This window comes from Danio rerio, chromosome 5 (assembly GCF_049306965.1).
Source record: "Danio rerio strain Tuebingen ecotype United States chromosome 5, GRCz12tu, whole genome shotgun sequence".
NCBI lineage: Eukaryota > Metazoa > Chordata > Actinopteri > Cypriniformes > Danionidae > Danio > Danio rerio.
In genome coordinates this window covers 35,994,701-36,021,719 of record NC_133180.1, presented here as the reverse complement: position 1 = coordinate 36,021,719, position 27,019 = coordinate 35,994,701, and the positions used below count along the sequence as shown (strand labels likewise).

The 27,019-nt window shown below is 37.3% G+C and overlaps 1 protein-coding gene and 1 long non-coding RNA gene across 15 annotated transcripts; both read right to left on the bottom strand.

Annotated features, from left to right (window-relative positions):
* Positions 1–5,013: 5,013 nt before the first annotated feature.
* Positions 5,014–13,737, bottom strand: LOC101886116 (uncharacterized). Of its 13 annotated transcripts, none has more exons than XR_012406943.1 (6): positions 13,572–13,737; positions 13,396–13,478; positions 13,255–13,323; positions 6,693–13,127; positions 6,552–6,620; positions 5,014–6,266 (listed from the first exon to the last, which is right to left on the bottom strand). XR_012406943.1 is itself a non-coding variant. In XM_073952369.1 (4 exons), the coding sequence occupies exon 4, from the start codon at positions 12,347–12,349 to the stop codon at positions 7,127–7,129; it is 5,223 nt and encodes a 1,740-aa protein (XP_073808470.1). In that variant the 5' UTR covers positions 12,350–13,127; positions 13,255–13,323; positions 13,396–13,478; positions 13,572–13,737; the 3' UTR covers positions 5,014–7,126. The 13 variants fall into 13 exon arrangements, 4 of the variants coding, with proteins under 4 accessions (XP_073808470.1, XP_073808468.1, XP_073808467.1 ...); XR_012406942.1 differs by having other exon boundaries at positions 5,014–6,620; positions 6,693–6,775; positions 6,869–13,127; XR_012406946.1 differs by having other exon boundaries at positions 6,693–12,969.
* Positions 13,738–19,655: 5,918 nt separating this feature from the next.
* Positions 19,656–25,546, bottom strand: LOC110438655 (uncharacterized). 2 transcript variants are annotated; one of them, XR_012406936.1, is made up of 7 exons: positions 25,498–25,546; positions 24,184–24,217; positions 22,764–22,819; positions 22,524–22,670; positions 22,336–22,412; positions 20,481–21,013; positions 19,656–20,165 (listed from the first exon to the last, which is right to left on the bottom strand). It is a non-coding gene; the product is annotated as an uncharacterized lncRNA (long non-coding RNA). The 2 variants fall into 2 exon arrangements; XR_012406937.1 differs by lacking the exon at positions 25,498–25,546 and adding an exon at positions 24,813–24,966.
* Between the last annotated feature and the right edge of the window lie 1,473 nt (positions 25,547–27,019).

The following is a 27,019-nucleotide window of genomic DNA, read 5'->3' as shown; positions in this document are numbered from 1 at the left end:
CTGAAAGCAAAGAAGGTCAAGATGCTCCAGGATTGGCCAGCCCAGTCACCAGACATGAACATTATTGAGCATGTCTGGGGTAAGATGAAGGAGGAGGCATTGAAGATGAATCCAAAGAATCTTGATGAACTCTGGGAGTCCTGCAAGAACACTTTCTTTCCCATTCCAGATGACTTTATTAATAAGTTATTTGAGTCACTGCAGAGATGTATGGATGCAGTCCTCCAAGCTCATGGGAGTCAGACACAATATTAACTCCTTTTCCACTGCACCATCACTTTATATTCTATACTGCAATGTCTGTTAAGTGACAAGACTTTTGTCTAAGTAAAGTCACACCTTACTGTCCTAATAAAATAATTAAAATCAAGGCATGATCATATTTTATTTTGGTCAAATAAAAGTAATCTAGAGGCCTTTGCCTTTCATAAACCAATTCCAATACCAAATGATCAACTAGAAGTCAAGTTATTATTTGTTGTTCCTAAAACTTGGATGGTCGACAAGACTTTTGTCAGGAAGTGTAGTTAAGATATAATTCTAAGACACAATGTCATTTTAAAAATGAAAAAATCAAGTTGCAAGAAAAAGAAAAAGTCAAATCAGTGTGAAATGGATGACATTTTTAGTTACAGTGTCATTAAAGTGATTACAGTGTCATGCAGGGTCATTAAAAAGTAATTTTGTAAGATATAAATAAAGTGAGACATAAATGCAGATGCAATTGGCAGTTAAAAAGTTAAAAAAGAGATTTAGTAGCGATATAGTGAGGCATGCAAGTGTGAGATATAAAGTCACATTTGAGAAGGAGAGGTTATGAAAAATTAAAGTGATTATAGAAATTCTGTGCCTCTAAATGAAACTCTCACAGCGAGGAAGATGGCACAGTATTTCAGAACATCGATTCTGTGTTTACTCGTCATCCGAGGCAATCGATGACTCTCCTACCCACATCATGTATTCAATTCTGAATGAAGATTGTCTCTGCAGTCCACTGGTATGACAGATGAATAATCTGCAGTTAATGAAACATAAAACCTCCTGAACTGCAGCTTTTGTTGATTGAACTGTCTGTGTTTGGAAGGGCGGCACAGTATGACTAAATGGCTGAATTACATTTTCAATGCTTCTTTGACCAAAGTCAATAAGGAGTAATTAAAAGTCATTCAATTGAAAGCTGAGAGCGCGACGGGTATTTACTTTAAAGCAGGGAAGCTCCACTCAAAGCAATTTTTCATGCCAGCATTTTCCCAGAGAGTGAGCAGCCGTTAGTCAGTGTCTGTAAAAATAAATGAAAAGTTGCTTCACCTGTTGGAAATTTTCTTTGTTCTGATGGATTGTGTTCTTCCCGGACACATGATGTAGTTTGTCTAAAAGGGTCTTAAATGTCTATCCCGTCAGCGCTCAATTAAGATTTGCACAAAAGCTTTTAGTGGTCATCTTGGCCCACCGTCCCTGGCTTTTGTCTGCCTTAAAAATCATGTACGTCATCAGCATTTATAGCCATATCGCATTACTGGTTATTAAAGTCTTTCAGTCATTTGCACACAGTAATTCAAAAGTCTTAATTGAGGATTATATTATATAAGCATCAACAGTGTTCTGAGGAAGACACCCAGGCCAACACTGACCATTTTGGATGCCTTTCCATGAGTAGGGCTCCTAAAAAGGGTGTGTGTGTGTGGAGATCTAAAATGAGACTCTGTTTGTTCCTCTGTTTAGAAATAGTGTAAAAATAAAGGGGTCACTGCAGAAATGTATAGATGGCCCTCAGTCTTTGAAGTATAAACCTAGTCGGGGAGACACCATATCTAATACTGAACATGAATATAAATGAGGCTGTTAGGGACAAAAGTATGATGCTTTAAATGGATTGTTGTTTATAGGGGCAGTCGTACATCTTTGCTGGGCAAAAAATTAATCGGTTAAATCAAATCTTTCCAATACAAATCCACATGATTGTGCAATTCCTCACACTTAAACTGTAGCTCATTTTATGTATTCGTATTTTGCTCAGACAGATTATATGGTTGAATTGCATTGGTGATTAAACTACTTTTTTGTAAAGGAAAAATGTATACTTTTGAGTTTGTAACAGAGCAATATGCAAGCTTTGGGACACACTACTTCCTTGTTAACAGATGTTATGTTGCTTAGTTACGATCTGTAAATCTAAATAATACTGTAAATCATCCACACATCATCTACAATTCTGTCATATTTAATTTCCTACCTTACTGGAGAAGCAGCAGCAGGTCTTTGTATCGTTCTGCATTTAGATGTAAATATCCAAAAACATCTTAGAACAATACATGTAAGTTCAGTATTGTTGCCGCAGATAAAATATAACACAGAAAACGCAATTGAAATATTTTTCGGTGGGCTTAATATTAATTAAAAGTCATACAAACATTTTTACCAAAGCCTCTCTACCTGACTGTTGGCCTTGCGCATCCATCATGTTTGTAGTTTATTTACACTTTTCACCTGCGTTTGTAGTTCGAATACACATCCAATGCGCAATATACTGTGGGCAATGTCAGCAGTTTTTATTTTTATTTTTTTATTTTATAGATTAAGCAGAGAAGTACAGAAATATACAGAACAGTATACAAGGGAATTAACAGCAAAAAGTAATCATGTAAATTAAGTATTTTTTCAGCAGTTGGGATATCTTAATAGGCGAATTACCAGTTTGTAAAGAAAAAAACGGTTAAAGAAAAAAACAAGAGTGCTAGCATTTAGAGCAAGGGAATGACATCCGATGCGGTACACAGTTTGTTGTTTTAATCATAGATAAGTTTTATTGATTACTATTTATATATATTATTTACATATTGCTTTCAGTGTATTATAACAGCTTGTGACCCATATGCACAGTGATTCAGAAAAATTAACGTTAAAGTGAATTGCATTTGTCTGACAGGTCCATTTGCGATAGCACCCACCCAATGGATACTGGATAAGATGAAATGGGCAAGCATCCAGCCCCAAATATTCAACTATCTCATCGAAACTCCAATTGATTCTACAAGAGAGAAGTTAAAGGCCTACAAGTCTTTGGATGCCTACAATTTTGTTCTGTGTAGTCATGTGCAAGAAATAATGTTCCATGATTACCAGATTCAAAACTTTGTAATGCTAAAAACCGAGGTTCTGCCTAGCCAAAGACAAGAAAAAAAAAAAAAGACGTAGCTATATACTGTAAGGCCTGAGTAATCATCAACAAGCAAAACAACTGCATTCTGAAAGTAAACTGCACCTGTATGGCAGGGTATGCGAACTTACATTTTTACATTTCATTCTAAGCATTCAGTGTCCAGAGTTTAATTCACCATAACTGTTTTTGCTGAAATCATTGCTGCAATCAAAAACGAGTAATGTGTATGATTCAGCATAGCATGAACTTACCTGATATAAAATGAGTACTGCAGAGTCCAGCATTTCTAGTTAGGTGCTCACTCCATTCAGCTCTTCTTGCACGGTTGTGTGACGTAGGTTGGTAATTTCCTTTAGCTTTAGTATTATAGGTATAGAAGTCAGGGAATCATAAATTGTTTTTTTAGACCAATTACCAATACTTTACAATTTGGTACAATCAGCATACATTTTGTTTGGTACTTTCCAAATAAAATAAACATTTTAGTTTTTTTGTCCATTTCCAATAATCCAGAGTTGCAATCCATAAATAAATAATAAATTAAATAATTAATAAATAATATATAATTAAGAAATAAATAAATCCATTTCATCAGTTATACTGATAAATTTATAATTCACTTTAAAAAGTAATAAGGAAACTTGGGACCAAAATCGTTTTGTGTAACTGCAATTAATAATAAGTGTGGTTTATTCATAAACTAATTTCGAGAGATCATGTGCTTATAATCAACACGGCTGGCTCCTTGTTAGCTCCGTAATCAGCCCTATTAGATGATTACGGAAGCATTATAAATAACCTGAGTTTTTCACTCCAGTTATCTTCGTCTTGAAGCTCCCCCCCTTTCCACCCCTACATCCTCCCACTTTTTCTGATCGGGCGACACGGTGGCCCAGTGGCTAGCACTGTTGCCTCACAGCAAGAACACCGCCAGTCCAACCCATCGGGCCGGTTGGTGTTTCTGTGTGGAGTTTGCATGTTCTCCCCGTGTTCGCGTGGGTTTTCCCCGGGTTCCCCGGTTTCCTCCCACCGTCCAAAAACATTAACCATAGCCAATCAACTAAAACAAATTATCACCTAATACAACCCGAGTTTACACTTCTCACGGTGACAAGCAGGGGAGTTCTCGAGACCTACCTGACCTCGAATTCCCCTCTCGCCCTTCTAACGGGCGGGAGCCCCGGGATCGAGGATATTACGAGGGCAGGGCTCTCTCCCGGGACAGCATGCCAAATACGCTTTATTGATTATCAGCTAAGTGTGAACTCTTGAAATAAAAAAAGTTTTCCGGTTCAATTTTACAAAAAAATACAGGAGTGAAAAACCTTCCTAAACCTTACTACCAAAATCTATCTAATTAAAAAAATGTTTTTTTTTACTTTGTTAGAAATTATGTTTTTTTTTTGTATCTGACCAGATTTTTGGGAGCATTTAGAGTATGAACAGTTCTTAATTTAATTTTTTTTTTTTTTTTACCGGAAATGGTAAACCATCCGGGAACCTTTTGGCTCTTTTCAGCATACTATGATTTGGGACATACTAATTCTATTTTTAAATACTATTTAGAGATAATATGCGAATTGAGATGCAGCAATTGTGCCACGCACTAAGGAAGACATTGTGCTGAAATGTCTGTGTTTTGTATCACTTTAAGAAATAAAGCTTTATAAAGTAATTATTTAATGAGTGCGAATCAAGATCTTCTAAATAATTTATTTTCTAGAAAATTGCATTTGTAATTGTAATTTTTCAATGATGTAAAAAAATTGTTTTTATTTGAGAGGTTTTGCCTCCATTTTGCATTGTGGAATTAGGAAGTTGAAAGCCTCATCTGACATGAAGGAAATCAATTCTTTTTTTTATTTCATGAAAATTTTATTTGGTTGTTTGCTTGCATGTCATTGAGAAATTCAACATGGATTACATTACAATGCTCATTACCTTAGCATTATCTCTATTTCATATCTAGCCCACGGAAAACATATTTAGCCACAGCACATTTCACAGCTGCCCAAATGTGACTTTCTAATATTTGCAATTGAAGATTGACTTTGCTGTGAGGGCAGGGGTTTGTGAACAAAATTCTGAAGAAATAAACTGTTTTGTCAGGGAACTAAAAGAAGGAAGCACCTTGGGAAACAAGTGAAGCTTGTTGTGTGTGTCTGTCTGTATGCTGGATTTCAGTCTGTTTGTGAATGTCGGAAAGGCTTTGTTTGGACCACTATTATTCTGCTGAACTAGATCATGCTTATGTGCTGCAAAGACATTTCAGGTCACAATAAACGACAACTGAAAATGCTAAATGAAACATCTGATGATGGAGCTAAGTTACAGTTACAAGTTACAGGCTATTTTCGTAGACCGGAAATATAAGTTTTTTTGGTAAACAGTGCTTTAAAGAAGCAATATTGTGAAAGTGTGAAAGGGGAAGTGAAAAACTGTCAACTGACGCACACCCACACACACACACACACACACACATACACACAGAATGACACCTCTGGGGAGTGAACGTATCTATCAATTCTGTCTGTAAGCAGATTAATTATGACTGATATCTCCCTAGACACCTTCAGTTTTCAGAAGAAAAACCACAATTCCCCAACATGTTTCGTTTACTAGAATCTCCTCCTTTCAGTGAATTAGAGACGATGTTTCTCAAGATGTGACACTGATCAGTTCAGCTCGTTTTAAACATACTGTGACCAGATGACTTTTGTCAGTGTTAATGATTTAGCAGAGGGTAAATGAAGTGACTTACAATTAGGAGGACAATTATATTTTATTCCCCAAGTTGTAATATACAAATTGTCTCCATCTTTATTGCAAATAAGGAGGAAAAAAAAGTAAATAAACTAAATAAAAGAAAAGAAAAAACAAACCACTAATGGCCACCGGTTACCCAGAAAGTGAGGACAGATGAGGTACCCAAGCAGCAGTGTTTTCACCACACTCAGCTCACAGCAATCACACTGCAACCTAAAAAAACACAAAAATCAACAGTGACCAAATCACCACACAATCCCAACCACCTTTTCTCCACCGCCATCCACACAGTGCAGGGAACCCAGTGGCCACTGATGGTAAAGCAAATCCAAAACAGAACCTACAAAAGAAAGAAAAGTTTAACAAAGGAAAATACAAATTGTTTTCAACCTAGCAACATAATAAACAACCCAAATTAGCATACAACAAAAGTCAACAACAAAGACTCGATAACAAAAATATTATTGTAAGTCTAAAGTAAACGGCAACCGTGCATCCCTAAAAAGGGGAAACACAGTTTATTACAACACAGAAACTCAGAATATAAAGAAATCAAACACAATAAAACATCCTATAAATAAAACATGCATTAAAAGATAAAACCCTTCTTTGTTTTAAACAATACCTCTAAGATCCTTAATTTCCCATGCTGACACTCAGGCAACAATCAGCAAACAATGATCCCGTAATAGCACTAGAAATAAAAAGGATAATATCATTAAAACACAACACTAAAAACGGTTTATTAAAATTATAAAACAACTACCTCTTTAAATAAGTTCGCTATGAAGATCTGGCAGCATTAAATGTTGTTTGCTCATCAGCTACCCCTCACGTGAAGTGTGGACTCTATAAATGTCAGTTTATGCATGCGTTAAAAAAAGGAAACTCCGCGAGAAAGAGAGAGAGACCGCACATCACACAAATAAACTTACTACCTACCGGCCTTTACGTGCCGCGACCAGAATGCAACAACGACAGCAAAATGGCAAACAAACTTTGACTCACTTATATAGCGCTGAGCAATCTACAACCTGTTGTTAATTTACGCCGCAATCAGGAAATAAAGTGTCCGCACATAAACAACAACACTTCCTTGCATGGCGCTAAGCCTGCTGGGACTTGTAGTGCCCAGACATGGTCTCATTACAATCTACCCCCCAAAATTTAAATCGACGTCTCGTCGATTAACTTAAACCACTACAACCATGGGCGAAACAAACCATTTAGAACATTGCTGGACAGCCCCGTTACTGGAAGAGCAACATGGCTATGCAACTCAGCTTCACTGACATGTACAGGCCGAGGAAGATGGTATGGGTTTGAATGCTGTCCAGCTCTTGCTCTTCTCGTACGCCTTACAACCGCTCCTTCCGGCCGTGGAGCAGACTGATCCTCCACATCAACCACTACAGGTAAAGATGGACTCATATCTTCTATTATTTGTGTTCTAGGTTGCGGAATAACTTTTTCTTGGGATAACACACCCCCAGGCCTCAGGGACATCATTACAATATCTCCCTCTTCATCAGTGAAGTTTTCTTGATAGTCTGCCTGATCTAAAAGGCCAAAATCATTTGGGGGGGTATAGGCTGGACGCAGTTCAGAACGATGGAGGTTTCTAATATTGCCACCTTCTACAGGAACAATAGCATACACAGCTCCAAGTTCATCAAGGCACCGCACTACTTTGTAAGGGGTTGAATCCCAAGCATCTTGAATCTTGTTCCTGCCTTTTATGTTGTGAGCTCTTCGATACACAAGCTGGCCTTCTTTTAGCTTCTCCTGTCGCACAAGCTGGTCATTTGTTCGAGCACGATGTTCTGTGGCACACTGAAGACGAGCTCGGGCATTGTTGAATATTCTTTCCAAGTTGTCCTTATGGTACACCATCCAGTCTACGTCACTCTGGAAACCATCATCCAATCCCAACAGAAAATCGACTGGCAAGTGTGGCTCCTGCCCAAACATAAGGACATGAGGAGAGTACCCAGTAGATTGATGCTCTGTGGTATTGTACGCAAAGACTACCTGAGCAAGATGGTCTGGCCAGCGACACTTTTCCTTTGGTGGCAATGTACGAAGCAAATCATGCATGGTTCTATTAAACCTTTCGCATTGCCCATTTCCTTGTGGTCGGTAAGGTGTGGTGCGAGTCTTTGAAATGCCATATAGTTTGCATAACTCGTAGATCAACTTGCTTTCAAAGCACCTTCCTTGGTCGGAATGGATTTGTCGTGGTACTCCAAACAAGTAGAACCAACGCTCCACTAAAACACGTGCCACTGTTACTGCAGTTTGATCTTTAGTTGGGATAGCTTGTGAGAACTTTGAAAACACATCAGTCATAACTAGTACATTTTCAAGCCCATTTGATGCAGGTTCCAGTAATGTGAAGTCAATAGCCAGGATGTCCAATGGTCTCTCTGCCATCAGGTGCCCCATGAAACTTCGCACTCTTGGTCGTACCACTTTAGCCAGAGTGCAACGCTGACATCTCTTGCACCATTCCTCAATAAACTTAAACATACCTGGCCAATAACAACGAGTTCTCACTAAACTTGCGGTCCGTTCAATGCCTTGATGCCCATGATCATCATGTAGACTGGCCAAGACTCTTTCCCTGAGTACAGATGGTAATACAACCTGGCGGATTTCTCGATGTTCCTCTTGAGGATGAAACTTTCGGTACAACACTCCCTCCATCTTCACCAGCTTCCCCCACTGCCGCACGAGTTCCAGCACCTCTGATGACTCCATTGCTCTCTCTTGTGCATCAGGGGTCTTTTGGCGATTCCAATAAACAAGAAAACGCCCAATCGCAGGATCCGCTTCCTGTAACGCACCAAGATCTTCCCTAGGCTGTTCTGGAAAGACAGACATGGTTTCACTGGCAACTGTGTGACAACTGTTGGGACCATACTGATGTAACTCCTTTGGCACTGGAGTCGTTAAAGCAAGTTCAACCACAGATGGGGTTTTTCTAGAAAGAGCATCAGCATTAACATTTGAACGTCCAGGCTTGTATTTTATTTCCAGATCGAAATCTGCCAGTTGATTAGCCCAACGCTGTTCCAATGCTCCCAACTTTGCAGTCTGCAAGTGGCTAAGTGGATTATTATCAGTATACACAAAGCACTTCTGGCCCAACAAGTACTCCCTGAACTTTTCTGTAACAGCCCATTTCAGGGCCAAAAACTCCAATTTCATAGAGCTGTAATTTTGCATGTTACGTTCAGGTGGTCGCAATCCACGGCTTGCAAAAGCCACTGGTCGATTTTTACCTCCATGTTCTTGAGACAACACAGCGCCCAGACCTTGGTGACTTGCATCAATGTCTAGAATAAAGGGCTTACTAAAATCAGCATAAGCCAGAACAGGAGCGTTAGTCAGAGCCATTTTAAGGGCTTGGAAAGCATGTTCACAAGAATCAGTCCAATTGGACCCCAGGTTAATCTTAGGTCGTTTACTCTTTTGCCCCCTAATCAGCTCCGCTACCAATGCATTCAAGGGTCCAGCCATTTTTGAAAAGTCCTTTACAAACCGTCGATAGTAGCTAGCAAAGCCAAGGAAAGATCTGAGTTCTTGAAGACTTTGTGGCTGATTCCACTTAGCTACGGCCGATATCTTCTCTGGATCTGTGCTAACCCCAGTGGAAGAGACCACATGCCCCAAATAACGTACTTCTGACCGGAAAAAGCAACATTTACTGAGTTTTATCTTAAGGTTTTGTTGTCTCAGCCTATCCAGCACCAGCCCCAGTCGTTGAATATGTTGCTTAATAGTTGTTGAGAAAACAATCACATCATCCAAGTAGAGCAGCAGCGACTGAAAACTCTGATCCCCAAAAATTCTCTCCATTAATCTTTGAAAAGTGCTTGGGGCATTGCACAGTCCAAATGGCATCCTGTTAAATTCAAACAGCCCAAATGGGGTACAAAAAGCAGTCTTGAATCGATCAGATTCCGCTACCGGTACCTGATTATATCCACTTGCCAGATCCAAAGTTGAAAACCACTTTGCTCCAGTCAATGCATCCAGCGACTCTTCTATCCTTGGCAAAGGGTAGGCATCCTTACGGGTTCTGGCATTCAGCTGGCGGTAGTCAATACACATCCTCAAAGAACCATCTTTCTTTTTCACCAATACAATTGGGGAGGCATATGGGCTACTGCTCTCCCTAATAATGTGGCTGTCCAACAACTGTCTAATGTGAGCCTTCACATCTTCAAACTGACTGGGGGGAATTCTACGATAGCGTTGGCGTACTGGTGTATCATCTACTAAGGGGATTTGATGGTCTATTAAATTTGTACATCCCAAATCGCCATCATGTTTTGAAAAGACGTCTGAATATTTCATTAACAATCTCTTAACTTCCTCCTCCTCAATCTCTGAAAGCCCAGACAGTTCTACGCCTTGCATATCAATGCTTGACTCCGATGTAACAGCATGACACTGAACAACCACTACATTAGGGTCCTGTGACCTATCACCCTGAAAGAAAATGCCCTGAGATGAACTTATGATTTCAACATTAAGCAAACTACCCAATCTAATTTTGGGGGGCAAATATAAAGGTTCTGTGCCGACATTAACTATAGGTACATGAACTATACCTTGTACACACTGCAGCATAGCAGATGAGATTAGCACTCCAGCAGGTAACCCCCCGTTCTCTGGGTTTTGGGGTTCTAAAACCACTACTGTCCCACTGTGTATATTCTTTGGGCACAAAGCAGGCACTAACCTCATAGTTCCAGCTGGAATCTGAACAGGTTGGCAGGACTGCACTCTGGCATACCCAACAAAGCCAGGAACAGGGGCATCCTCCACCCTGTGACACTGGGATAGGGCGTCTCTCCAACCTTGTTCTGCCTGCCTAACCTGTGGAACTGAAAATAGTGCTGGGCCATGTTTTTCAAACAAATCATTATAACATTGTCCTATAATGTTCATGCCCAAGAGGCCAGGAGTAAATTCTTTCTTTTGATGAAAAAAAACATCAACTGGATCTTTCACAACCAAAATGCCCTGTCCTCGAAGGGTTTGTCCCAACACTTTCACGTCGGTTTCAAAATAACCCACATAGGGGATCTCAAGGCCATTAGCTGCTTTTAATTGAAGCCAGTTACATTTCTTAAGACCATTCACCCCTAATTGATGGAAATGTTTCTCAAAAAATGACTCCGTTATCGTGGTTACCATGGATCCTGTATCCAACAAACAAGAAATATCTACTCCCATCCCAATCTGTGCATTTACAACAGGGCATTTGCCCACGAGTCGCTGTAAAATAGTAGGGCAAACGGGTGACTTTGAAGCTTCCCTTGTCCCTTCAACAATCTGGCTTAAAATTGCAGTAGGGGCTACAGTATCGGATTCCCCAACTGAAATCTCATTTACATTTGCCTGAGGTGATCCGGAGTTTGACTCTGTAGGCCAAGGTGAACGACAAAATCTGGCAATGTGCCCCATTTTGTTACAACGTAGGCATCGCCGCAATGTATTTTGCCTTGGTAAAGCAACAGCAGGGGGATCATTCTTTGTAGGCATAAGTCTATCAAGACGCTGGGTAAGATCATTTAATTGTGCTTGTTGCTGTCTCAACATTTCTTTCATTTCTTTTAACTCTGTTGATTCCTGGAATCTAACCTTAGGTTCCTGGTCAACTACCCTGGTTTGAGTGGCATTACACCATGGCTGGGAATATGAAAGAGTTGCTTCCCTGCTCCCCTCTTCTACCCATCTAAGAGCCTCACGTCGAACCTCGAGCAACGTAAGAGAAGGCTTCTCCCTCACAAGTCGTTTCAACTCACGTTTCAGCGTTACATCTTGGACATATTCAACAAACTGATCGCGAAGCACTCTATCGGAATTGGGAACACTACCTGGATTACTATTAAGAATCAAATCCATCAATGACATTAAAGCATGGGAAAATTCAGTCAATGATTCACCTTCTTTCTGTTTTCGCTCATAAAACCTCTGCTGTAATTGTACAAATGTCTGTTTTCCCCCATACAAATCTTTTAAAACTTCAAAAACAGACTCTGGAGTTTGTCTAGTAACAGGTGGATGAAGTTTTACCTCCATTCTAGCTTCTCCCCCAAGATGATCCAACAGAAAGACCACCTTTTCTTTATCAGCCCAACCTCTACCCTCAATACACACCTTAGCCTCGTCAATCCAGTCCTCAATACTCAAGTTAGAGTCCATGTTCCCATAAAAACGTGGGCACTTCCTCTCTCGGGGCACATAAAGCATTCTGTTAAAAGACACTGAGGATGGGTCATTAGAAACAGAAGGGTGAGGTTGGCTAGGGGCATCACTGCTAGATGGGGGACGCAGTCTCATCAACTCCTCATTCTGTGCTTGTAAGCTTTGAACCCGCTCCCTCAAGTCCATTAGTTCTTGCTCCATATCTGTTGGTGAATTCTGGAAGACAGTTCAATCAGCACAATGACATCCAGGGTCCACAAAGCAGAGTCTGCGAAATCCTTTATGCACGGTCACCGTTTACTTACACTGAACTTATGCAAAAACATTTAAAGTTGCACAATCGATAGAGTAAGACACTTCACAACAGCCTCTGCTAAATTAAATCAATTTTAAATACCCTGCCGACTACGCCAATTGTGACCAGATGACTTTTGTCAGTGTTAATGATTTAGCAGAGGGTAAATGAAGTGACTTACAATTAGGAGGACAATTATATTTTATTCCCCAAGTTGTAATATACAAATTGTCTCCATCTTTATTGCAAATAAGGAGGAAAAAAAAGTAAATAAACTAAATAAAAGAAAAGAAAAAACAAACCACTAATGGCCACCGGTTACCCAGAAAGTGAGGACAGATGAGGTACCCAAGCAGCAGTGTTTTCACCACACTCAGCTCACAGCAATCACACTGCAACCTAAAAAAACACAAAAATCAACAGTGACCAAATCACCACACAATCCCAACCACCTTTTCTCCACCGCCATCCACACAGTGCAGGGAACCCAGTGGCCACTGATGGTAAAGCAAATCCAAAACAGAACCTACAAAAGAAAGAAAAGTTTAACAAAGGAAAATACAAATTGTTTTCAACCTAGCAACATAATAAACAACCCAAATTAGCATACAACAAAAGTCAACAACAAAGACTCGATAACAAAAATATTATTGTAAGTCTAAAGTAAACGGCAACCGTGCATCCCTAAAAAGGGGAAACACAGTTTATTACAACACAGAAACTCAGAATATAAAGAAATCAAACACAATAAAACATCCTATAAATAAAACATGCATTAAAAGATAAAACCCTTCTTTGTTTTAAACAATACCTCTAAGATCCTTAATTTCCCATGCTGACACTCAGGCAACAATCAGCAAACAATGATCCCGTAATAGCACTAGAAATAAAAAGGATAATATCATTAAAACACAACACTAAAAACGGTTTATTAAAATTATAAAACAACTACCTCTTTAAATAAGTTCGCTATGAAGATCTGGCAGCATTAAATGTTGTTTGCTCATCAGCTACCCCTCACGTGAAGTGTGGACTCTATAAATGTCAGTTTATGCATGCGTTAAAAAAAGGAAACTCCGCGAGAAAGAGAGAGAGACCGCACATCACACAAATAAACTTACTACCTACCGGCCTTTACGTGCCGCGACCAGAATGCAACAACGACAGCAAAATGGCAAACAAACTTTGACTCACTTATATAGCGCTGAGCAATCTACAACCTGTTGTTAATTTACGCCGCAATCAGGAAATAAAGTGTCCGCACATAAACAACAACACTTCCTTGCATGGCGCTAAGCCTGCTGGGACTTGTAGTGCCCAGACATGGTCTCATTACAATCCTGTAAGTTCAGCTTGGGGTTGGGAAGCTAAAAAAGCACATTTTTGAAGAAAACTAGAAAAATAAAGTTTGTAGACAAACTTTAGGGTGTTGAAAAAAGCCTCGTCTGAGAGCTTGAAGTAGTTTTAAAGTTTTAATAATTAAAGTCTTTAACAGTTATAACTACATATAGGTTAGAATGTTTCAAGTATGGATTGGCATTTTTCTTGCTGTTGATAAGGTGTTGCGAAGTGGTTGCTAAGGTGTTCTGAGTAGTTGCTAGGCAGTTGCTAACATAAACAAGCATGGTTCTAGTATGAATTAGCATGTTTCTTGCATAAATCAGCTTGTTAGTATTGTTCTTATATGAATTAGCAAGTTGCTAGCATGTTTCTAAACTAGCATGTTAGCATGAATTTAGTATGAATTAGCATGTTGCTAGTATGGTTCTAGTATGAATTAGCATGTTGCTAGCATGTTTCTAGTATAAACTAGCATGTTGTTAGTATGAATTTAATATAAATTAGCATGTTGCTAGTATGTTTATAGTATGAACTAGCACAATGTTAATATGATTAGTATGTTTGTTTGTATGTTTTTAAATTGGTATGTTATTATTATGTTCAATGTAAAGTCAATGGCAGTTTTTTTTATAAAGGAAGTCTATATGACAGTTGCTAGAGTGCCGTAAGTAGTTGCTAGGGTGTGGCTAGTAAGCTGAGATGTCATCAGTGATTGGCAGATTTATAGTCTGAGTTAAATGAGCCTAAACTTAAGTCTGTGTGACAGTCTGGTGCTACGTTATGAGGTCACAAAGTTTGGTCCAATGTTAAATCAATTGGACTTTTACAACATTTCCGGGTCAGTTTTGGGAAAACCGTAAGTCGGATCAGTTGGAAAAGATATAGCAACTCTAGTCATAACAGCTTGGAGGTTTGGAGTTAGTTTGGTGGTTGTAGTATGAACGGTATAAGAGGAGATGCGTTCTTGAAATAGCCTAAGAAGACAATTTCTCAAGCCACCATGATTATGTAGGCTTTTGCATCTGTACTCTTCACTTATATGTGTGCTCAGTAATTACATTCAAGGCTGTAAACATGTCTTAAATACTAAAGTGACTTTTTTTGTTTGTTGCTTTAAACATTTCCCTGCTGAAAAATCCAACCTAAACCAGCCTAGGCTGGTTGGCTGGTTTAAGCTGGTCGACAAGGCTGGTTTTAGAGGGGTTTTGGCCACTTCCAGGCTGGTTTCCAGCGCTTTCCAGCCTGGTCTTAGCTGGTCAGGCTGGGAGATGACCAGCTAAAACCAGCTTGACCAGCCTAGCCAAGTTGGGAGTCCAGCCAAAACCAGCTATATCCAGCTTAAACCAGGCTGGTCAAGCTGGTTTTAGCTGGATTTGGCTGGTCATTTTCAAGCCTGACCAGCTAAGACCAGGCTGGAAATAGTTGGAAACCAGCCTGGAAATGGCCAAAACCCCTCAAAAACCAGGCTGGTCAACCAGCTAAAACCAGCTAACCAGCCTAGGCTGGTTTAAGCTGGATTTTTCAGCAGGGTTAAAGTGTGAAAAAACGCAATAATGGACAAGAACTGTCCACTTAGTCACCACAATCACTCCGATCATAGTCACCCAAATACAAGTTAGCCCGGCACCTGCACATCATCTTTGTTCATCTCTCCAGCCCCATAAATACCATCACCACTCTGCACTCAGTGTCTGGCCTCAATACACCAACGAAGGACAGCACTCTCTATATGGTCAGTGTTTACATTCTATTTGAAAGTTACTCACCTCTCTCGTTCCCTGTCATCTCCAGTGTCTGCATTTGTCGTTCCTAGTGGGGTTATTTCTGGTTGCTCCTCATTGATCTCCATATCCAAATATCTGTGTTCCTGGCTCCTCTGAGATTTCCTCTGGTCACTACATCCCCTTCTGGTCATTCCATTCTCCATCCTGCACATCAGCTTCACTGAGTTCTGTTTACTCTGCCATCTTTTACAGTAAACTGTTTATATACCTACATCTCTGGTTCCCATCCCTTCTTGTGAAAGGAACATTCTAGATGTTAAACTCTCAAAACATATCTATCATAGTTTCCAAATCATATTTCAATATAATAAAATGTTCACTCTTATTTATATGTCTAATCGTGTTGTTGTAATCCAATGTGTGTTAAACATGGACAAATCCAACAGTTACAATAATTATGGATAAAATCTAGTTTTAATGGCAATACTACTTTTGAATAGATATGAATACAGGGAGCAGTGTATTAGCGAGCACCAACATGTTTTATGGTAAGTGAAAGAAGAAAAGGACAGGCTCTTCCTGCAGATAAAAGTGAGGATGAGATGGGTTTTGGTGACCATGAGAATGATGCAGACTGGACATTTGATAAAGACAGTTCAGGTAAGTTAGCTCAGAGGCAAATAAGACAGGTGTGGTATAGTATATAGAATAATATATAAATATTGTCAGCTAGTTGCAACCTTCTGGATATACTAGACTTGTTATTTATTCATTATAATATTTGCTGGAGAAGATATTTATATTTGCTGTATGTTGTATACATAATAATACAATATTATGTTTGTTTTTAATAATATTCAGCAAAAAAATGAAATGAATGAAAGCTTTCGGAATATGAGTTGTTGAAAAGTATGTATAAGGTTTCATTTATAAGTTGTGTTAAAGCCTATAATACTGAAACACCAATTAAATCGTTTCAAACAACAAAATTAATTATAAGGAAAGTATTACATTTGAAATTTCTAAGTTAGTTCCACTGTTGGACATTGTTGCCATATGGCAAGTACCTTAAAAATATTTTTTCCATTTTTGTTTTTACAGCACTTCAAGTTAAGCCATTTTAAGAAAATAAAAACTCAAATATATATATATTTTTTATTCATCATGATGTGGCTTAATTTGATTGGCTGTCTCATTTTGGCATTGATTTGTACTGTTAAAAGACTCAGGCACACCAGCTTTAAAACGAGACCTTAAAAAACATTTTGTTATTCTAAAACAAAATTTTTATCTTGCCATTTCTACTGATTATAGCCCTGGTAACATTGATTTGATAGCAGTGAACTTGTTCTTGACCTCTTCTTTTTTATAATGAATGAACTGAACTGAATCTACTTGCCTCATTTTGTTCTATTCCCTTCCTGTTTAATATGAAACTGCCTTGAGATAAACTGAGATAAAAAGCTATAAGTGCTGTATAAATAAGGACTTGACTTATTTCTTCCATATGGATTCTCCCTAATATATTAAACAAAAACGAAAAGCCCATTTCACAACTCTTATCAGAAAGTTATCAGAAAGATATTCATGAAGCATGACCACACATTCACAAAAACAGACACTTTTTGAAAAGAAGCCAAGACTAATGGCATGTTCACCCTGGGGTGTGTTTATAATGAATAACTGCTAAGATAGAATCTCCGATTACTGGAAGTGTCATTCCAGTTTAGAAAAAAACATATTATTGTTGGTGTCTTGGGATGTAGGGAGCATGCATGACTTCACTGCCTATTCAGAACACAAGCATGGAGTCTAAAAAGCAGGAAATGGAGAAACTTATGATATGACACTAGAGACAGTAAGAATGCATATCTCATAAATGATCTATATGATGGCAGATGGGGTTATTAATATTTTAGATTTTTGGATAAAATTTATTTAAAAAGTGAACCAATAATGTCAAAGGTGCAGTAGGTGATTATCTTCAGAAACATTTTTTGTTGTGCTGGTTGAAAGTCTCTACACATTCCAATAGTAATGATTAAAGCAATTGATCTAAATGTATTTATATGTATTTTTGCATTCTGGGTAAGGCATAAGGCAAAAAAATGTCCGGGCCGACATTTCCCATACTTCTGATAAGTAGCCCAAACTGTCTGTCAACAAATGTAGATTTGTACAACTGTGCACTTTTGTTCATGCAGATCCGTCGATGCACGTTCACATGGACACGAGTGACAGTGGTAAAAACAAAAGCTGAATCAAAACTTTTTAAAATCCTGAATCAATATTGGAGATACTTTTGCACCTTGGAGGAAGGATGACACTATGGCTCAAGTATTTCTTTTAGATAGGTAATGTTCTGTTTATAAACTACTTTAGTCACGCAAAGCTGAGGTACATTGGGTTGTTTCATGAACGGGCTATATATACGGAAGTGTTGTTCAGCCAGCAAAAGCTTGATCTGACTATTTTTAGTTTCATAAGGGACCTTTTACAGCATCGATAATGTAGATTTGTATGTAGTTTAACAACAAAACATCAGTAAATAGCGCTATTCTGCCTAGCCTGCTTTACTGAGGTGATGTTTTATATTCACATTGGTTCATTTTTTAACAATGACAACCTGTGTTGCGCTCCTTATATTGTTTACCATGCTACTCTGAATATTCGGTCTTAGTAACAAGTGCAAGCATACAGTAATTGCTTTAGGATAGAGTGTGAGAGAATGAGTCCAGCAATCCTTGAATGCATGAAATATTGCACATTATGATAATTTTTGCTTGCTAACTACACAACTGAAAACATGCTAGATATGATACAGTTTTTCATTCAGAGTTGTTTTATCATAAAGTACTACAAAGTTTTCTAACTGGCGAATGACATGATTTAGTGGGTCTCTGTCATCTTTAATTTGCGCATTGGCAATTTTAGTTGGCGTGGCTTTGGATGGCAGCGAGGGCTTGTATTAAAAATATATATATGAGAACCGGTTAGCATTTAGGCAGATCGCCGACAGTGCCTTTAACTGACACCAAAAAATATTCCAGCATATACATTATGCACAGAAGAACAATTTTTGGTCTCTGAGAATCTTTCAATGAACAGATAACCATTTTTATTTTTCTAAGTCTAAAGAAAATCTTTTTTCTATAAAGTATCTTTTGTGCAATGTGGATGTAAATGCTCTTTTTAGAGCCATCAGTGAAAAAGCATTTTGAGAGTGTAAATTTACAATATAGTTAAATTATATCAAAATTAATAAACTTAAAATTAAACAGTAATGCCGAGTTCAGACTGCATGATTTTCAAAGTAGTCGTGTCACAGATGTCACTGCTTTGTTTACACTGTAAGATGGATCGGCGACAGGTGTTTTTACATTGCAGGACTTTACAATAGGAAGAATCGCCGACAACCTCGTCCAAACCACGTCTCACAGCCAAAAACACGTAGTATATCTTTTGTTATTAACTACATAATGAGAAAGACGCCTTTAATGTGGTAGAAAATGTACATAATTGCTCACCTGGGTTTGAAGAGAATTAGCAATTTCTCCTCAACTTTCTTTTTTAACTTTCTGTATGAAACGTCAAACAGACACGGTGCTCCTGCCAAAACTCCACTAGTTTTTCCTCGATTTCTTGGGTCCAAACCGAAAATGAGCGCTTTTAACTTCTCCCCCAGCCTTCCGCTGACCTGCAGGTACACTGTAAATTCTAACATGTTCAGTTTACTTAAAAAAAGTTTGGAAACCGATTGCCTTATTTTTGCAATATAAACTTACAAGGAAATCTTAAGTTAAGTTTAATTATTGCCTTGAAGTAAGAAAACTAAAACTTTTAAAGTAAACTAACTGTTAAAAATTAAGTAAGTTTAATAGAAAATTCTAGTTAACATACTTGTCATTATTTAGTAATCTTACTTAGGGTTTTATAGTAAGATTACTTTAATAACTCTATTTAACTAATACTGTTCTACCATGTTCAGTTAACATCTTGAATGCTAGTAGTCTCAACATTGTTTTAATCCACTATTTTAAGTAATGTCAACTAAAGAAACTACGTGCAATCGGTTTCCACATTTTCTTCAATTAAACTGAACATAAAATATGTAGTTCAACCTACAAGTAATGACATTATACAGGTCTTAAATGTAAACATTTTATTTGACAAAATTAGCAGAATTTCACAATACACTTGTGATATTTTAGTATCACAATACACTTGTACACAATACAGTTTTGTAAAAACCTGTTGTAAAGTGCTGTAATATACTGTAAACAGCAATACAGACAAAAAATATAATAAACATGTTCAACCCTAAAACACAAGTTTTCGAAAAGGTTTGAAAATCTATCAAAAAAACTTTAAATACTTGACACTTGGAAAAAAGATACTTGAATTAGTGTAATTAAACATGCCATTGCACCAGCACCTTAAACATGGCAGCATATAGACACTCACAGAGGAACAGATATTAAGCTTTAAAGCTAATTTGTTAGACTGTGTAGTTTAGATTTTCCTACAGAAAATATCACATTAGTGTGGTCAAAAGTATTGAGTTTGGTATCAGTCAATACTGAAATATTAAAAATATCCATTTTCCACCAGCATTTGAGTGCTACTGAGCTCGTTCTTAAACACCATTGATTGGCCACTGTGTTCACATGCTCAACAGAAATGACTGTGATTGGCTGTGACTGTCATAGGTTTACCAATTTTCACTGAGTCCAAACAAAGTTATACAGACACTGAAGTGTTTCAAAGCCATGTCGATAGCTGATTTGTTTAAAAGCTAACATATAAGCTATCTGGTGATGAATCGACTGATCGACAGTGCTTTGAAGTTATCCAGTGTCTTTGTATCTTTGCACCTGGTGAACAGTGGTGAAGTGTGGTAAAAATAATGACCTTCAAAGCCAATCAGTCATATCTACTGAGCATGTGAACACAATGGCCAATCAGTTCTTGCAATGTTAGTGGGAAATGGATGGACTTTTTTTTTTTTTATTTCAGTACCGATTGGTACCAAACTCAATACTTTTGACAACCCTATAAATCACAATACACTTTTTTGGTAAAAAAAAAAAAAAAAGTGTTTTAAACACCAAAATGCTGCAGTCCTAAATGTAACACTGCAAACAGCAACATGTTAAAAAGCAACACTTTGTAATTAAACATGCCATTATACCTGAACCTTTAAACATAAAGCACAGCAGTATATAGGCACTCGCCGAATAAAACACATTACGCTTCCCTCCCAGCAAAAGCAACACACGTTGAACAAATTCAAATGCATTGCTCAAAGTCTTTGGGTAGTCCGAATTCAGTGTGTAAATCAAAGCAAAAAAGGAGACATACTGCATGTGGCAAAGTCCATAACCACTTTTCCTTCCAGTATAAAGGCCCACATTGCATCCATAATGAGGTTCTTTAGACATCTTCACACACGACAGTCAGCAGGCCAACATCTTCTGCACTGAAGTCCGACTCTACAATTACATCCTATGAATAGAGAAAGAAAAATAAGTAAAGTTTGATATTCTAAATGGCACTAATAAAGCCTGTAGTGGCCAGGAGACCAAAAGCAGAGGTGAAAAAAATACAATTCCTTGTGCTTAATTTAGTAACACTTTAGTAGGAACCAATTACCCTATTAACTAGTTGCTTATTAGCATGACTATTTGTGTTTATAGTACATTTTACATTCAAATGCTTCTTATAAGAAGGCCTTGCTATGGTGCTCCTTCTTCAATGTAGACCAACACGATGGATTTGCCTGTACTGCTTCTACTAGGCTTGTCATGATAGTGGAATTTATTACCAATCCATATAGTAATTTTAAAAACATCCATTTCCTGCTAACATTTGAGCATTGTTGAGTGTCATTTCTGTTAAGCATGTGAACAGAATGGCAAAACAGTGCTGTTTAAAAATGTGCTCAAAAGTGCTTAAAATGTTAGCAGGAAATTTGCTGCTTAAAATTGCAGCAGAGATTGGTACTAAATTCCAGTATCTTGAACATGATACTATTCTAAAGGAACAATAGATTTTTTTTAATTAAAGAAACACTGTAATGTAATAAAACAAACTGCAGTAAAAATACTTTTAAAACATTTTCAAGAAATTAAATGCAAATGTGTGAGAGACCAATTGGTGCTACATAATCAATATAAATATTTTGTAGGGAAAACTTAATAAATTGGGAACCGATTCATGAATGCATTTGGTTTTGCTAGATTAAAGCAGTGAGCCAAGTTTGCATTATTTAGCACACTTTTTAAAAATGTATTAATAACAATTTTTTAATAAGAAAATTGATGTTTTAGTATGGCTTTTAGAACAAGGGTGCAGCCATCTACAATCCCACAGCAGGTGACCTCACAGGGTTGGTTATAATACGGAGCATCTTTGACTTTGTGGCTTTTAACACTATCTTTTTACATCTTAATCCAGCAGGTTCTTTCAACTGAAATTATATTTCTCTCAACATATTACATAGGTATTACACTTATTAAGATTTTTTTTTCAAGCTAATCTTCCTCCTTTTCAAAACAAGTGTGTTTAAAAATTAAAGAAATGCATTCATTACTTCACTGGCCTATGAAGCTAACTGACCCTGTGACGGCACAAGCTGCTGTATTTGCAACATAGCAATGCTCTTGCTCCAAAGGCCATAATATAACATCCCTCTTACTTTCAAATACTTACATTAAATGCATTTGTTTTATTTTTATAAAATTGAAATTTTTTATTAATAAGTGAGGTAAACTGGAATGACAGCTTAATTTCCAGTCTAAGAAAGCAGAAATAATACTACTACTTACAAAACACATCCTGAAAATTTCTTTAGACTCATCCCTCTAAAGGACTGAAAGACCCTGGAGAACTGCTGCCAGATGACCTTGAAAAAGTAAAGACAGGTAGACATGCATTATAGCCCAATGAAAACATCAAATGCAATTTATTGCAATCAAATGCAAATTATGATTCAAAGATGATGTCACAAAAATACCTTTGAATTAACATGTTGAAAATTTCTTCTAGTTTTCTTCTGCAATTTTCTCCTGTTTTTTTTTTTTATTTCAATCAAACGAGCAGTGTGTGTCCAATGCAGCGTAGAACTTGGATCTCACATTTCTTCCTGATATTCGATTGAATTCTGCAAAGATCCAATCAAAACATTATTAGTCATTAATAACATTCAAAAACACAAATTCACAAAATCACACAAAGTTTTGAAAAGAAAACAAACCTTCTGCAGCACTTGCATCAGCTGGTGTTTCCTCTATGACTTCCTTCTGGATGTCACTGTTGTGCACAAAAACGTAAAGTGTTATTGACATGGCTAAGCGAAATTCTAAAACAAAAAACAGAAATCAGAAACACATGCAATGATACAATGCAATGCCATTTAGCAACAGATGTTACACTTTAACATGACATAGTTAAATGTTCTTGAATAATAAAAGCTGCCAAATACTCCCGGCGCCTGTCATCAAAAGCATGAGCTATACTTGTCACCAAACAGTAATAAACACAACCCCCGATTAAATATAATCATGGCATTGTTGCTGGTGTGCCTTACTTTTATGCGCATTAAAAGTGGAATAAATATTTGTCTCAATTGATGTCTTTAAAAGGACACTGAACTTTCTGACTAGGGTTGCACGGTTTACCGGTACTATGGTAGTATCGTAATACTATGGCTCCAAGATACTGGCGGTGCCACTGTAGTTTGTAAACGGTAGTATTGTCATTAACAGTCTGCCTACAATACATAATGCTGCATGTGAAAAAGTCACTAAAATACTTACACGATTCAGCAACAATAGATCATTGTATTTTAATAGTCTATGGAGCCTTCTAAGGTTGTAAAACTGTAGAATTTGCGCCTTTTATAGTAGCCTATTGCATATTTTGTGATGGTTCATTTTGAATCGGAATTCGTTTATTTCTGTTCCTGTCAATATGATATAATAGCTACAACAACCGTGACAATCTATTCAAAAGAATGACTCATAAAGTGAAATTTTGAATTACTTTGGATTCTTATCCGGTAATAAGTGTGAAAAAAGTATGATAGATGAAAAACCCAAAATAGCAACAGGAAACAATTTTTGACCACTTCATATAGCCTAGGTTTGTTGGAAAAATGCTCTTTTCTTTATGTATCTTTATTTTAATGTATTTTTTTTGCTGGAATGAATACATTTTAGGTGAAGAGATGTGCAAATACTTTTTTCAACAATAAGGGAATTATTTAAATTCAAGTAGGCCTATAATAACATATACAATATATTATTTCTGACATTTTTCTTTATTTCATGGATTTAAGTTATGAATTACAGTATTGCAATACTACTTGGTATCACCATACTTCAGCTGGTATAGTATTGTAACATAAATTAATGGTATCACAACACAACAACCCTATTTCTAACTAGTCCTCAGATGATTATTCAAATGGAAAAAATATTCGGACTATTCTTGATCATGCAGTTCTTTGCTGAGAATTTTGTTAAATGTACTTTTAATGCATTAAACGATTTAAAATTACCCTGACACTCAGTATGGAGACAAGGTAACGTTAATAGAACAATTCATGAATATGTTCTATGGCTTGTGCGGTATTGTTCAAAAGGTTTTCTTTGATGTGTAAGTGCAAAACTTACATTTCCACTGCATATCAGCTCACAAACTGGTAGTCTGAAATAAAAAATAAATAAAGGGTATAATGATATTACAAACCAAATATGCCACTCACAATACTCTAATGGTGTGCTACATTTTAAACAACCTTGTAATTGTTCAAATTTACTTGCCCTAAATTGTTAAAAATTAGTGAAACCTTCTTTAAAAATGCAAACTAACAGGTTTGGCAAAGCCTGTTTCTTTACAGAAAGTTTGCTTATAACAAAGGTTTGTTGATGCCTTTGTGTGATATTGAGCAAACAAAGGGATGTTTCTGTGCTTGGTTGTACGAGTTATACCACTTCATCATTAACGTTATCCATCACACATATTCAGTCGCGTCTGGTCAGATTTATTTGTCATTACAGCAATACAAAACACTCAATAACGTAACGGCAACACTGGAATAAACCTTCAAAACGGCATAAAGAAAAGACAAATAGCATATAAAACAAATAATTGAGTTAATTAAATATCTCTCGCATTTTCATAAGTTTAACTTTAAGTTTCATAGGGATTGTTAGCATAAGCACACTTTAGCATCATGTGTAAATATGTATCTGCCTCATACAGTGACACGAATCGTAATCGCATCGAAATCCTAAATTACCTACGACACTCACGGGTCCATTTTGAGCTGAAACTGCTTTATAATGTTCTAAAAGCCTCGGCGGGTTAAAACTGCTGCTGCACCGGCGATCATGGAGAAAAAAACGACTGGTCTGGTCATGAGCCGCTCGCTGACGCCGGACCGAATCACAGCTGATCTCCTCACCTGCTTCCTGCAGGTGATCTCATAAAAGTAAATCTTAAAAAAAAAACACGCATATTTTCGTCACAACAAGCGCCACTAAAGTTCAGCGATAACTAACGTTACTGTATTTGTAATGCGGATAAATAGGTTTCGTTTTCTTTTTTTTAAAAATGTAGACCTACAGCTATGTGTTAACTTTACATCTATTTGAACGGATCATTGCGCGCGCTCTTGCTCTCTCAGTGCATCATTTAAAATGGCGCGGCCCGCTCTTTTAGAGCATAACGCCCACTTTACAAATTACTACTAACTTTACAAATTATTAATAGTTATTAAAAAGGACTAAGCAGCTAAAAATAGCTTATCTAGTAAAGTAGACAGTATTGCAAATAACGTGCAGTGGTCAAAACGTTTAGTCACAACATCATGGGCTATTAATTAGTTCACAAAACAGCAAACAATTTCACAAAGTGCAGGAAATAAACAGATTACTGATACTATACAAATAAAATCAAAGTAGTAATTAAAACGAAAAGTTTACCTTGATTTACAGCAGTACATCTTCTCAATATGAAATCCTGTCCTTCAATGGCGGTGCTGGGTGGCGGTTGGTTGTGACTCGGGATGGGGGATGGGAAATCACCACCCAGTACGCATGCGTAACAGCATGGCTTAGCCCTTATAAGCAATTTTACTCAAATTACATTAGTTATGGGAACTTTATACCTTACTATGTCAGCAACACTAATGCATTTCTAGTAAACTCAACAATTAGCTTAAAATTAAGTAAACACACTAGAATTTTGATAGTAAGGAATACTATTCGCATTTACAGTGTACAGTGAATGCTGCTCTGATATTTTCAGTCAAAACTCATTTCACATGGCATGATTTGAATCGCCGACAGCTCCAGATATTTAGCACACCAAATATCGCACTGGCATTGGCAACTTATCGGTGATTCTCTCAGATCGCGTCTTTGATAGTTCACACTGTGTGATTGTCACTCACGTGCACGAGCACCAATTTGCTGTGATTTCAGGCATTTGTCAGCGATTTCTCAAAACCTGTCGGCGGGTCAAAATCGGGGCTAAAATCATTCAGTCTGAACTCAGCATTACTTAAACGAAAAACTATCGAATGTGAGCTCTCACACAGAGCATGGATTTAAATATCAGTATGTTTTTTCACTGCAAATTATAACATAGTATTTTTTTCAATCAAAATCCATAAACTGAACCATGTTTTAGTGTAAAATTACATTACTTCCATTAAACTCACCAATAAATTAGTTTAATTTCATTTTTTTAGTACAGCAGCATTTTGAGCTTGATCTAATTATTAAATGGGTTGCTACTCTCAGAAACTGCAAAAATATTTGTGCAATTAATAACACTTGTTGCTTCTTTCATTAAACATGTGGCTTATGTAGGATTAGTGTGTGTCTTCATGCAGGTGCATCCCATCGAGTTTGTGTTTTTTAAAAAGTCTTGGTTTATTGTGACAGCTTTAGTTGAGTTCCTCCCTTTGGCAGGTTAAGTTTGCTGCTGCGGTTAAAGACCTGATAGAAACCTTCTTTGTTCTGCTCTGTGAAACTGGGGGGGCATGTGTTTATAGGGCAAGCCCCAATCTGCCATCAGTCTGTCATCATTCCATCATCCAAGTCAATTCACAAAAAAAAAAAAATCCCCTCACCACCTCTGCCAGAGAGAGAGAGAGAGGGGGGGGGGGGGGAGAAGAGTTGAAAATCTATTTAGCTCATAGCTGAACATAGTCAGCTAAAGTGGTGAATAGTTTATGATTAAAGAAGATGAAACGCTTATTTACTTAGCAATCTGCTGAAAGAATGTTAATTGCACAGATACTGCGCTCAAAATTAACATATGTCAAAGTAACATATAATTTAAAATTGGTTTGGTTGAGTAAATAAAATCAGTCTCTTTCCCAATGGCTAAAACTTTAAACTTGGGGGTTGTTCACCTAAATAGTTCCACAGCGTTTACTCACACTAAAGTGGTTGTAAACGTTTATGAATGTCTTTCTTTTGTTGAACACAATGCAAG

What these genes read in the sequence shown, in the direction of transcription:
- LOC101886116 (XM_073952366.1), bottom strand. Translation starts at nt 12,349, where the DNA reads ATGGAGCAAGAACTAATGGACTTGAGGGAGCGGGTTCAAAGCTTACAA.